The following is a 13,747-nucleotide window of genomic DNA, read 5'->3' on the forward strand; positions in this document are numbered from 1 at the left end:
GGAAATGGATTTCCACACACCCGGGCCTGTTGGGGGGGGGGGGGGTAGGGGAGGAATAGGAGTGGATGGGGATATTGGGGAGGAATACTATTAGAAGAAATACCTAGTGTAGATGATGGGGCAATGGATGCAGCAAACCACCACTATGGCACGTGTATACCTATGTAACACACCTGCATCATCTGCACATGTACCCCAGAACTTAAAGTATAATAAATAAATTTTAAAAATGAAAAATAAAAAAATTAAAGAATCCTAAAAAAATTAATACAATGAGCCAGTAAACACATTTTATATGAGGCAATTGATGATAGATTATGTTATACTTGGTATTAAATAATATAATATTGTGGATATTAAATTGGCCTAACGTATTCTCCTTTTCTTTTTACAAGTTAAAAGTAATAAAGATGTGGTCTTAAATGTTATCTAATGTTTGTAGTGCATGTCTAAATTCTGTCATCATCTCACCCAGGTTAAGGCTATGAAGTTCCCAAGTTCATAAGGTGACGATGACAGTTATTTTTATTTAGACAAAATTCACATAACATAACTTCCATTTAACGTTTCCATTTTATAGTGTACAATTCAGTGGCATTTAGTACAGTGTTGTGCAACCATCACTACTATCTAGTTCCAGAAGAGTTTCATCTCCCCAAAAGGAAACTCCACACCCAATAATAGTCATTCTCCATTTCTCCGTATCCCCACAGCCTGGCAAGTATTAATTTACATTGTTTCTATGGATTTTCCTTTCTGGATATTTCATATAAATGTAATCAAAAGTATGTGGCCTTCAGTGTCTGTTGTCTTTCAATTGGTATAATGTTTCCAAGGTTCATCCATGTTGTACCATGTATCAGTACTACATAATTTTTCCTGGCTGAATAACATCCCAGCCAGGATATAGGTGTACAACACTTTCATTATCCATTTATTCACTCATGAAAATTTGGGCTGTTTCTACCTTTTGGCTATAGTGAATAGTGCTGCTATGAATAGTCATATATAAGTACTTGTTTGAACACCTGTTTTCAATTATTTTGGGCATATACCTAGGAGTGGGATTTCTGAGTCACATGGTAATTATATATTTAACTTTACAAAAATTTGCACAGCTGTTTTCACATCAGTTATACAATTTTACATTCCTAGTAGCAATGTATAAATATTCTGATTTCTTAATATCCTCGCCAAGACTTATTATTTTTCATTCATTCATTTATTTAATTTGGCTGTCCTAGTGGGTATCTATCATGGTCTTGTTTGAATTTCTCTAACAGTTAATGATGGGAAGCATCCTTTCATGTGCTTTTTGNTCTTTCACCAGTTTTAAATTGGGTTGTTTGTTTTCTTGTTATTTGTACAAATTCTTAATATATTCTAAACACTTGACACACGTAATATATGACTTGCAAATATTTTGTCCCATTCTTTGGATGGTCATCTTATTTTCTTGATAATGTTGTTTGATGTACATAAGATTTTTTTTAACTTTGATGAAGTCAATTTATCCATTTTTTCTTTCATTGCTTATGCTTTTGTTGTCATATCAAACAATCCATTGCTAAATCCGAAATAATAAAGTTTTTCCACTAAGCTTTCTTCAAAGAGTTTTGTAAGTTTAGATCTTACATTTACGTCCTTAGTCCTCTTTAAAATAATGTGATAAATATGCATAACACAAAATTCAACCATTTTAAAGTATATAGTTCAGTGGCATGAAGTACAGTCACATTATTGTTAAACCATCACTACCATCCACCTTCAGAACTTTATTCATCTTTCCAAACTGAAATTCCATACTCATACTCATTAAACAACTCCATATTTCCCTCTCCTCCCAGTCCTAGCAAAGACCATTCTATTTTCTTTCTCTGTGAATTTGACTACTCTAGGTACCTCATACAAGTAGAATCGTATATATTTGCCTTTTGTTACTGGTTTATTTCACTTAGTATGATGTCCTCAAGTTTCATCCATGTTTTAGCATGTGTCAGAATTTCCTTCTCTTTCAAAAGTGGAATGATACTCCATTGTATGTATATACTTGAATTTACTTACCGATTCTGGAATTGCTAGACCCTGTGGTCGTGCCATTTTTAACTATTTGAGGAATTATTATACTGTTTTTCACAGCGGTTACAATATTTACCATTACCACCAACAGCGCTCAAATGTTCCAATTTCTTTACATCCTCACCAACAATTGCTGTTTTCCAGTTTATTTTTTTAATAATAAACTTTTTAATGGGTGTGAGGTATTATCTCATTGTGGTTTTAATTTTTATTCATCTAATGATTAATGATATTTGGCATCTTTTAATTTTTTGTGTGTGTGTGCTTTAAGTTCTGGGGTACATGTGCAGAAAGGGCAGGTTTGTTACATAGGTATACATGTGCCTTGGTGGTTTGCTGCATCTGTCCCCCTGTCATCTACATTAGGTATTTCTCCTAATGTTATGCCCCCCAATACCCCCACCTCCTGCTATCCCTCCCCAGCCCCTCTACTCCCCAACAGGCCCCTGTGTGTGATGTTCCCCTCCCTGTGTCTATGTGTTCTCATTGTTTAACACCCACTTATGAGTGAGAACATGCAATGTTTGGTTTTAGGTTCTTGTGTCAGTTTGCTGAGAAAGATGGTTTCCTGTTTCATCCATGTCCCTGCAGAGGACATGAACTCATCTGTTTTAATGGCTGCATAATATTCCATACATCTTTTTATGTGCTTATTTGTGATGGTTAATACTGAGTGTCAACTTAATTGGATTGAAAGATGCAAAGGATTGATACTGGGTGTGTCTGCAAGGGTGCTGCCAAAGGAGATTAACATTTGAGTCAGGAGATTAACATTTGAGTCACTGGGATGGGGAAGGCAGATCCACCACTAATCTAGGTGAGCACCATCTAATAACCGCTAGCAAATATAAAGAAGGCAGAAAAATGTGAAAAGACTAGACTGGCCTAGCCTCCAAGTCTACATCTTTCTACCATGCTGGACCCTTTCTGCCCTCAAACATTGAGCTCCAAGTTCTTCAGTTTTGGAACTTAGACTGGCTTTTTTTTTTTTTTTGCCAGGAGTGGTTCTAGAGGAACGGAATATTAAGGATGGAGATCTTTTCTTGGTTTTGGGGTTTCTCGAGTTGGCTGCTTAATACGATTAGACCCAACAATGCTAAGGACTCTACTCTAAATAGTATGGAGAACACTGATAGTTCTTGGTATGAATTGTTAATTGAGTTATGGAAAATAAATGCGTTTGACACTCCTGATTCACCCCTTGTGAGAGGCGAGGAGTTTAGTGACTCTATACATAATACCTTTGATCATATGTGGATAACCAAGGAACATAATGAAGCTGGTTGGTTGCTCCTAAGTTCAGTGGACAAAGTGATGGATGAAAGAAAATGATGAACTCAGGAATTCTAACTACCACCTTCAGAAGCAGATACTAAATTTCAAATCTGCTAAGACTGTCCCACATGATAGTCTTATCTCTTGTAGAGAAAGAGCTGAAACTGTGGGAAAACAGACACAAGCTGTTATCATGTGAGTGGCTGGTCTGCAATGAAAGATGCATACACAGACTCACCAGGTGTCTACTGTTAAAGGGAGGGCATTGATTGGAAAATAATGGAAATGTGTGGAAGGACACTGATGAAGCTGGAGACACTGAGTTGGTATACTCTGATTAACCTTTTTTTTTGCCAGAAGAAACAGCTTCAGCATCCCTAGTAATGCTACCATCTGCCTTTCCCTTTGTCTGAGGTGATAAACCCTGTGCTGCCTGAAGCAACACTGATGGCCTTTCCTGAGGCAGTTGCCAGGCTAGATAATGTTGATTCTCCTCAGGAGTCACCTCCAACAACTCTGTTGGCTTCTAGACCTATAACTAAAGTCCTGACAGGCTCCTAGAAGTGAGGCTGAGAGTGTGACCCATGAGGTGTGCTACATTCAAAAATAACTGCTTGAGTTTTTGAACTTATATAAACAGAAATTTGGAGAACAGACACAGGAATGAATATTAAGGGTGTGGGATAATGGTGGAAAGAACATAGAATTTGATTGGGCTGAATTTATTAATTTGAGCCCACTAAGTAGGGACTGCATTTAATGTTGTAGCTAGGGGAGTTAAAAAGGTTCCTAGTAGTTTATTTGCTTGGTTAGCTGAAATATGCATTAAAAGATGGCCCACTGTGAGCAAGCTGGATATGCCTGAACTCCGTTGGTTTAATGTAGAGGAAGGGATTCAAAGGCTTAGGGGGATTGAGATGATGGAATGAATTAGTCACTTTACATCTACTCATCCCAGCTGGGAGGGTCCAGAAGACATACCCTTGACAAATGCCTTGTGAAATAGATGTGTGAGGGCAGCACCTTCATCTTTGAAGGGCCCTGTAATTGTTCTCATCTGTATGTCAAATCTAATAGTGGGAATTGCAGTCACTCCACTACAAAATTTAAATACAATGGGCATAAGTGGATCCTGAGGTGGAAGGGGCCAAGTGGTAGCATTCGACCATCAAAGGCAAAGTGGACATAACTACCATAATGAACAGCAGAGGCAAAGCAGCAATCAGAATAGTCTGACTCATGCAGATCTCTGGCATTGGCTAATTAATCATGGTGTTCCTAGAGTTGAAAATGATAGGAAGCCTACTGCNGGTATTGAATAATTTATTTTGGTGTTTCAAGAAGTGAAATAGAATAAAAATCCCACTGCATCCCTACTTAATTTATATAAGCAGAAAACTTCTAGGTCAAAAATGGACAAAAGACTAATTTGAATTACAAAATTGGAGAATCACCACCCCTCAATTTCCGTACTTGAGCCAGTTTACAGACCCAGAACCGCTTGAATGAAGGGGAGGCCAGGTCCTCTTGAGGAAGGACCCCACTACACTACTGACAATTTATGCTGATAATCTTTCTCCCATCCTTCCCCAAAGAAACATCTGGCCTTTTACCAGGGTAACTGCATTAGGGAAAGGGAAATGATAAGACATTTTGGGGACTACTGGGCACTGGCTCTGTGCTGATGATTCCAAGCAAGCAAAAATGTCATTATGGTCCTGCAATTAAAGTAGGGGCTTAAGAAGGTCAGGTAGTTAATGGAGTTTTAGCTCAGGTCTGACTTACAGTGTCCAGTGGGTCCCCAGATTCATCCTGTGGTCATTTCACCAGTGCCAGAATGTATAATTGGCATAGACATACTTAGCAGCTGGAAGAACCTCCACATTGGCTCCCTGACTGGTAGGGTGAGGGCTATTTATGATGAGAAAGGCCAAAAGGAAACCAATACAGCTCCTTCTACCTAGAAAAATAGTAAATCAAAAACAATATCACATTCCTGGAGGGATTTTGGAGATTAGTGCCACCATCAAGGACTTGAAAAATGCAGTGGTGTTTCAACTTTCCCATTTGGCCTGTGCAGAAGACAGATGGATCTTGGAGAATGACAGTGGATTATCATAAGCTTAATCAAGTGGTGACTGTGGTAACAGATGTGATTGCATTGTTTGAGCAAATTAACATATCTCCTGGTACCTGGTATGCAGCCATTGACTTGATATATGCCTTTTTCTCCATTCCTGTCCATAAAGCCCACCAGCAGTAATTTGCCTTCGGCTGCAAGACCAGCATCATACCTTTATTGTCCTACCTTGAGTGTATATCAATTATCTGGCTTTGTGTCATTATCTTATTTGTAGAGACCCTGATCACTTTTCACTTCCACAAGATATCACACTGGTCCATTACATTGATGACATTATGCTGATTGGATCCAGTGAGCAAGAAGTAGGAAGCACACTGGACTTATTGGTGAGACATTTGCATGCCAGAGGATGAGAAATAAATATGACTAAAATTCAGGGACCTTCTACCTCAGTAAAATTTCTAGGGTTCCAGTGGTATGGGGCCTATCAAAATATTCCTTCTGAGGTAAAGAGTAAGTTGCTGTATTTGGCCCCTTTTACAACCAAGAAAGTGGCACAATGTCTAGTGGGACTATTTGGATTTTGAATCCAACACATTTTCCATTTGAGCATGTTACTCTGGCTCATTTATCGAGTGACCCAAAAGTCTGACAGTTTTGAGTTGGGTCCAGAACAGAAGGCTCTGCAACAGGTCCAGGCTGCTGTGCAAGCTGCGTTGCTACTTGGGCTGTATGATCCAGCAGATCCAGTGGTACTTGAGGTGTCAGTGGCAGATAGGGATGCTGTGTGGAGCCTTTGGCAGGTTCCCACAGGTGAATCACAGCAGAGGCATTTAGGATTTTGGAGGGAGGCCCTGCCACCTTCTGCAGATAACTACTCTCCTTTTGAGAGACAGCCCTTGGCCTGTTACTGGGCTTCAGTGAAAACTGAACAATTGACTACGGGTCATCAAGTCACCATGCGACCTGAACTGTCTATCATGAACTGGGCATTCTCTGACCCATCTAGCCATAAAGTGAGTTATGTACATCAGTATTCCATCATCAAATGGAAGTGGTATATATGTGATCGAGCTCAAGCAGGTCCTGAAGGCACAAGTTACATAAGAAAGTGGCTCAAATGCCCATGGTCTCCACTCTTGCCACCTTGCCGTCTCTCCCCCAGTCTGCACTGATGGCATCATGAAGGGTTCACTGTGATCAGCTGACAGAGGAAGAGACAATTAGGGTCTGGTTCACAGATGATTCTACACAAAATTCAGGCACCACCCAAAGTGGACAGCTGCAGCACTACAGCCCCTTTCTACGATATCTGGGAAAAACAGTAGTGAAAAGAAATCTTCCCAGTGGGCAGAACTTTTGAGCAGTGCACCTGGTTGTGCACTTTGCATTGAAGAAGAAATGGCCAGATGTGCAATTATATACTGATTCATGGGCTATAGACAGTGGTTTGGCTGAATGGTCAGGGATTTGGAAGAAGTATAATTGGAAAATTGGTGACAAAGAAATTTGGGGAAGAGGTAAGTGGAAAGACCTCTCTGAATGGGCAAAAATGGTAAAGATATTTGTATCCCATGTGAGTGCTCACCAACGGGTGACCTCAGCAAAGGAGGATTTTAATAATCAAGTGGATAGGATAACCTGTTCTGTGGACATGATTCAGCCTCTTGCCCCAGTCAACCCTGTAATCACACCATGGGCCCATGAAAAAGGTGGCTGTGGTGGCAAGTACAGAGGTCACATATGGGCTCAAAAACATAGACTTCAACTCATCAAGGTTGACCTGGCTATGGCCACTGCTGAGTGCCCAATTTTGCCAGCATCAGAGATCAACACTCAGCCTTCAATATGGCACCATTCCTCAGGGTGATCAGCCAGCTACCTGGTGGCAGGTTGATTACATTGGACTTCTTTTATCATAAATGGGTGCTGCCATAGGAGATTAACATTTGAGTCAGTGGGTTTGGGAAGGCAGTTCCACCCTTAATCTGGGTAGACACCATCTAATCAGCTGCCATTAAATGTAAAGCAGGCAGAAAAACGTGAAAAGACTAGACTTTTCTAGTCTCCAAGCTTACATCTTTCTTCTGTGCTGGAACTTTCCTGCCCTCAAACATTGGACTCCAAGTTTGTATATATATCTGTACTATTTGTCTGTCCTTCTAGAGAACCCCAATATATTCTTGAGCATTCAGATACCTTCTTTGGTAAACTGTCAAGTTCTTTACTCATTTTGAAACTGATCTGTACATGTAACCCCTGACCTAAAATAAAAGCTGATATTATTCTTTAAAAATGAGTTTCTTTTTGTTTAGTTGGAGTTTTTAAATATTCTGTATATTAACTCTTTATCTGACATATGACTTATATTTTCTCCTATTCTACAGAGCACCTTTTCACTCTGTTGAATGTATCCTTTGATGTATAAAAATTTTTAATTTTCATATAGTCTAATTTATGTATTTTTACTTTTTTATGGTGTTTTTGGTGTCATATCCAAGAAATTGCCAAATTCAATGTTATAAAATTATTGTTCTATGTTTTTTTCTAAGAGTTTTATAATCCTAGCTCTTAAGTTTAGATCTTGGATCTATTTTGAGTTAATTATTGTATATGGTGTGAGGTAAGGGTCCCACATCATTCTTTTGTATGTGGATATTCAGTTTTCCCAGCACCACTTGTTGAAGACTATGCATTCTCCATTAGAATGCTTTTAGCACCCTTGTTGAAGATTTCTGGCCAAATATGCAAGTGTTTGTTGTCGGGCTCTCTATCCTATTCCGTTGGTCTATATATCTGTCTTTATGCCAGTACCATATTGTTTTGACTACTGTAGCTTTGTAGTAAATTCGGAAATCAGGAAGTGTGAAACCTCAACTTTATTCTTTTTCAAGATTGTTTTGGGTATGTGGGATTTCTTGATATTCCATATAAATTTTCAAAAATAATTTTTTATTTCAGCAAAAAAAAATCATTGGGATTTTGATATAAATTGCATTAAATCTGTAGCTTGATTTGGGTAGTACTTAGATTTTAACAATATTAACTTTTCTAATTCATGAACACAGGATACCTTTCCCTTTATTCATGTCTAATTTCTTTCAGTGACTTTTTTTTGTTTTCACCGTACAAGTCTTTCACCTTTTTTGTTATGTTCATTCCTAAGTATTTTATTATTTTTAGTGCTATTATAAACGAAATTGATTTCTTAGTTTCCTTTCAGATTGTTCATTGTTAGCATATCAAAACATAATTGATTTTTGTGTGAAGATGTGGTGATTCTGTATCTTGCAACTTTGCTGAATTCATTTATTATTTATAATAGGGTTTTTTTTTTCATTTGGAATATTTACAGTTTTCTATATGTAAGATCATATCTGCAAACAGAGGTAATTTTTCTTCGTCCTGTTCAATTTCAGTGCCTTTTATTTGTTTTTCTTGCCTATTTGCACTGGCCAGAGGAAGTGTTTCTTCATTTTTTTTTTTTTAAGAAATTTGGGAAAGGATTGATGTTAATCACTCCTTAAATATTTGATAGAATTCATCTATGAAGGCATCTGGTCCTTGGATTTACTTTATTGGTAGGTTTTTGATTATTAATTCTATCTCTTTACTTGTTAAAAAGTCTATTCAGATTTTTTATTTCTTTTTGAGTTGGTTTTGGTGTTTCATGTCTTTCTAGAAGTTTCTTCATTTCATCTAGGTTATCAAATTTGTTGGCACACAATTCTTCATATTATTTTCTTATAAGTCAATTTATTTAAAGTTGGTAGTAACATCCCCACTTTCCCTTCTGATATTAGTAATTTATGTCTTCCTTTTTTCCTCCCTCCTTACCTTCCTTTGTTCCTTCCTCTGTTTCTTTCTTCCCTCCCTCCCTCCCTTCCTTTCTAATATAATTTGTGCCTGTATTCCTTTTTCTCTTTTCTTCTACCTTCCCTCCTTTCTCCTCTCCTCCTTTTCCTTCTTTCCCTCCCCTTCTCTCTTCTTCTCCTTTCCCTTCCCTCCTTCTTTCCTTTTCTCCCTTCTCTTCCCTCCTTCTTTCCTTTTCAATCTAGCTAAACAAAGGTTTGCCAATTTTGTTAACCTTTTTAGATTCTCACTTTTGGTTTTGTTGGTTCTCTGTATTATTTTCTATTCCTTATTTTGTTCATTTCTGTTCTAATCTTTATTATTTCCTTCTGTTTACTTTGGTTTTACTTTGCTCTTTATTTTTCAAAACGTAAAGTTAGACTATTTTGAAATTTTTATCCTTTTTAAATGTAGGTATTTACAGCCACAAATTTTTCTCTGAGTGCTGTTTTTTTATTGCATCCTATAATTTCTGGTATGTTTTTTTCTTGTTTTCATTCATCTCAAAATATTTTCTAATTTTCCTCATGCTTTCTTATTTGATTCATTTGTTAAGAGTGTGTTTAATTTTCACATGTTTATGAAACTATAGTTTTCTTTCCATTATTGATTTCTGGTTTCGTTTCACTGCAGTCAGAGAAGATATTTTGTATGATTTTAGTCTTTTAAATTTATTGAGTCTTTTATTATGGCCTAACATATAGTCTATACTGGAAAGTGTTCCATGTGTACTTAGGAGGAAACTACATTCTGCTGTTTTGGGGTGAAGTGATTTATACAGGTGTGTTACATGTAGCTGGTTTGGTGTTGTTCAAATCCTCCATTTCTTTAGTTTCTGTTTAGTTACTCTATTCATTATTGCAGATGGGGTATTGAAGTCTCCAACTATTACTGTGTAACTGTTATTGTGTATTTTTTTCTTTACTTCTGTCAGTTGTTGCTTCTTATTATTTGGGGCTCTCTTATTACATGCGTATATTTTATAACTGTTACATATTCTTCATAAATTGACTCTTTGTCTCTTGTAACATTTTTTGACTTAAAGAATCTCTGCTGTATGATATTAGTGTAGCCACTCTTACTCTGTTTTGAATACTATTTACTAGGAATATCTTTTTCTAGCTTTTCATTTTCAACCTATTTTTATCTCTGGTTCTTAAGTTAGCCTTGTATAAGCAACATAAAGGTAAGTCACAAATTTTTAACCATTCTGTCAATCTCAACCTTTTAATTGAATAGTTTAATCAATTTATGTTTCAAGTAATTACTTATTATGAAGAACTTCTGTCATTTTGATCTTTATGTCCTTCACACCTCATATCTCTGATGTTCCTCAATTCCTACATTATTGCCTTTCTCTGTAGTTGATTTTAATGTTCTTATGCACCATTTTGGTTCCACTGAGGAGACAGTATTTTTCCTAATATTTGGAGCCTGGAAAGTTTCCCCTATTGTTATTTTTATACCTTGGAATCTATCCTGGTTTGGAGTAGTTACACATTATAAATGCCTGATATGATCACAAATTCTTTCATGAATCCTTATAAATATTCCATGAAACATCTGCATTCAAGATAACACAGTCTGACAATAATTGATTTAACTATTGTGCTTTTTTGTCAGAGTTGTATTTCAAGAGTCTCACTGGAATGAATAACAACATTAAATAAATAAACACTGGTGTCAAAATAGTAGTTTGATTGAATTAAACTAGATGAGGCCTCAGAATCCAAGCGAGTTCTTGTTTTCTAATTATATCACCAATGCAGGTAGTGGTTTCCCAGTCTTTTTAAAATTTGAGATACTCTGTCACTCAGGCTGGAGTGTAATGGCACCATCACAGCTCACTGTAGCCTCAAACTCCTGGGTTTAAGTAATCCTCCTGTCTCAGCCTCCTGAGTAGCTGGAAACACAGATGTGCTCCACCATGCCCAGCTAATTTAAAAATACTGTGTAATGACAGAGTCTCACTTTGCTGCCTAGGCTGGTCTCAAACTCCTGGCCTCAAGCAATTCTCCCACGTAGGCCTCCCAAAATGTTGGGAATACAGGCATGAGCCACAGCACCCAGTTGCCTTCCTAGTATTAAAGATATCCAGAGCTGGTGATTCCCAAACTCCTTCAATAGCCTATCCTACCCTCAGTTTACCGTTATCACTACGAGTTCTTTAAGATTACCCTGACTCTTTTGTAATGGAAGTTTATTTGCTCCTCCTTTTGTCCTCTTCTTGCTTTATTGTCATTTCTACTTTTCTCTGTTCTTGTCCTTTAAGAAGTAACCAATATACTTACCTTCTGGTTTGGCTGCTGTGGGAGTGTAAAGATAGACTTCCAGTAGGTCCAGGTAAAGAACACAAAGATGGCATGGTAGAGTATGAGGTAGACAACTGAAATTAAAAAAAAAAAATCAGTGTTTATACTATCTTTTTATCCATTTCTAAGAGTTCAAAAACACAAAGCTCCATGACAAACATTTACTTTGTTTTCCTATTAACATGTATTCTCTGATATTTTTATGAAGTGTTAATTCTATTTTCCCATATAATGACAGAAACAAGTCATAATGCCAAATTTTAAACAAAGACTTTCTGCAAGTTGCATACCTTAAAAGTTGCCATGTGTTTCTCGAAGTAAAAGGGGAAATGTCCTTTATGACAATGTAGGGAAAAGTACTTCGGTCAATTGTCATTATCTTTTCTACTTTGGATACTGAAAGGTGATAATGACACAATTTACACAGCACTTTAGAGTTTACAACATGCTTTCACATATATTATTTCATTTTATTTTCTCAATAAATTTTTAAGATAGGTAATAAGATAGGGATAGTCGATTAAGTACCAGAGGTGGTTGATTAACCAAAGTCACACAGGTTGTCTATAATATAGCCAGGTGTTAAAGGCTAAACACGTTTTTTCTTTTAAAACAATTTGTATAAATTCATGGGGTACAAGTAAGGTTTCATTACATGCATAGGTTACACAAGGTGTAGTCAAGGCTTTCAGATTATCCATCATCTGAATAATATACATTGTATGCATTAAGTAATTTCTCATCATCTACCCCCCACCCCCTCAACCATACCAGTCTCTATTATCTATCATTCCACAGTCTATGTCCATGTGCACACAGTATTTAGCTTCCACTTATGAGTGAGAACATGAGATATTTGTTTTTCTGTGTCTGAGTTGTTTCGCTTAAGATAATGGCCTCCAGTCCCATCCATCTTTCTGCAAAAGACATGATTTCATTCTTTCTTACGGCTGACTAGCATTCCATTGAAGATTATATATTTTTGATTTGCAGGTTGTACTTTTGAGAGTTTTAAAAGTGGCTCTCCACTGCCTTTGTTTTCATACTGTTTGCCTTTTAGATAGGTCTTCTCATATGGGATATTTTGGTATTCTCCAAAGAGGCGGTTATAAGACTGCAAGACTGTGAGTCCTTGAATGGCATGGTCTTACTACTTCAATCCATCAGAAAGACTCAAGGGAACAATGTGACTCAAGACCAACTTAATAAGACTGAGCCTCTCATACATTTATAATTAAATTAGAAAGAAAAATCCCTACTCTCCTGGCCCAGTGCTTCCAGCCCTATAGGACAAGACCTTTTATATATGCTTGATTTTTGTAATTATGAAATCCCATTTTAAAATTCAATCAATATAAAGTAAAAGGTAAATGTCCACCTCACACATTCATCTAACTTCTTACTTCCCCATTCTAAGGCATAACACCTCTTTGGTGTTTGGAATGCATCATTCCCGATCTTCTTATTTTTATATATTTATCAAATATATGTACACCGCAAACATGAAAGTTTTGTAATATTTTAACATTTTTCATTGTATCGTTTTTCAAAGGTAATATATTTACAAGGTTACCTGATGGTATAGAATACTATACAGTGAAAAGTCTCGCTCTTATACCTGTCCCCTAGCCACCCAGTTCTCTTCCCTGGAAGCAACCAACATCAAAAAGCCATGAATTTGTTATGTATCCTTTAAGATTTTATACATACAAAATCATTCAAATAGTGTGTTTTTTTCCACAAATAGCAATATTCTATACACACTGTTTTGTACCTTCTTTCTTTTTCACTTACTGTAAGTTACCATGATTCATTTAACCAGGCTGTCTCTAAGGAATGTTTTTTCCCCTTCTCTTGCTAATACAAATAATGCTTCAATGAATAATTTTTATATGTCATCAGCACATGCACAAACAATATCTATAGGATCAATTCTCTGAAGCACAAAGTCAAAAGGGATGTCTTTTGGTAGATACTGCCAAACTGCCATTAAGAATATTTGTATTTAATTTATATTCTCACCATCAATAAGTGAGAGTGACTCTTCCACTGTCATCTAGAATGCAAGATTTTTTCAAGAGTTGCATCCAATGTTGAGCTGGCTACCCCCTGGGATTGTCTCTAGTCTAGCCTTTGTGAAGTGTTA

The 13,747-nt window shown here is 36.8% G+C and overlaps 1 protein-coding gene across 8 annotated transcripts in view; it reads right to left on the minus strand.

Annotated features, from left to right (window-relative positions):
* ZDHHC15 (zinc finger DHHC-type palmitoyltransferase 15) overlaps positions 1-13,747 on the minus strand; it is a 138,977-nt gene that overhangs the window by 106,770 nt on the left and 18,460 nt on the right. For all 8 annotated transcript variants that reach the window (XM_037734051.1, XM_037734050.1, XM_037734048.1 and 5 more), the window contains one exon: positions 11,581-11,675. In XM_037734051.1, coding sequence (XP_037589979.1) covers positions 11,581-11,675 — 95 coding nt within the window. The remainder of the gene's footprint in view (positions 1-11,580; positions 11,676-13,747) is intronic.

The sequence above is a fragment of the Cebus imitator genome, unplaced genomic scaffold, assembly GCF_001604975.1.
Source record: "Cebus imitator isolate Cc_AM_T3 unplaced genomic scaffold, Cebus_imitator-1.0 Scaffold570, whole genome shotgun sequence".
In the NCBI taxonomy this organism is placed as follows: domain Eukaryota; kingdom Metazoa; phylum Chordata; class Mammalia; order Primates; family Cebidae; genus Cebus; species Cebus imitator.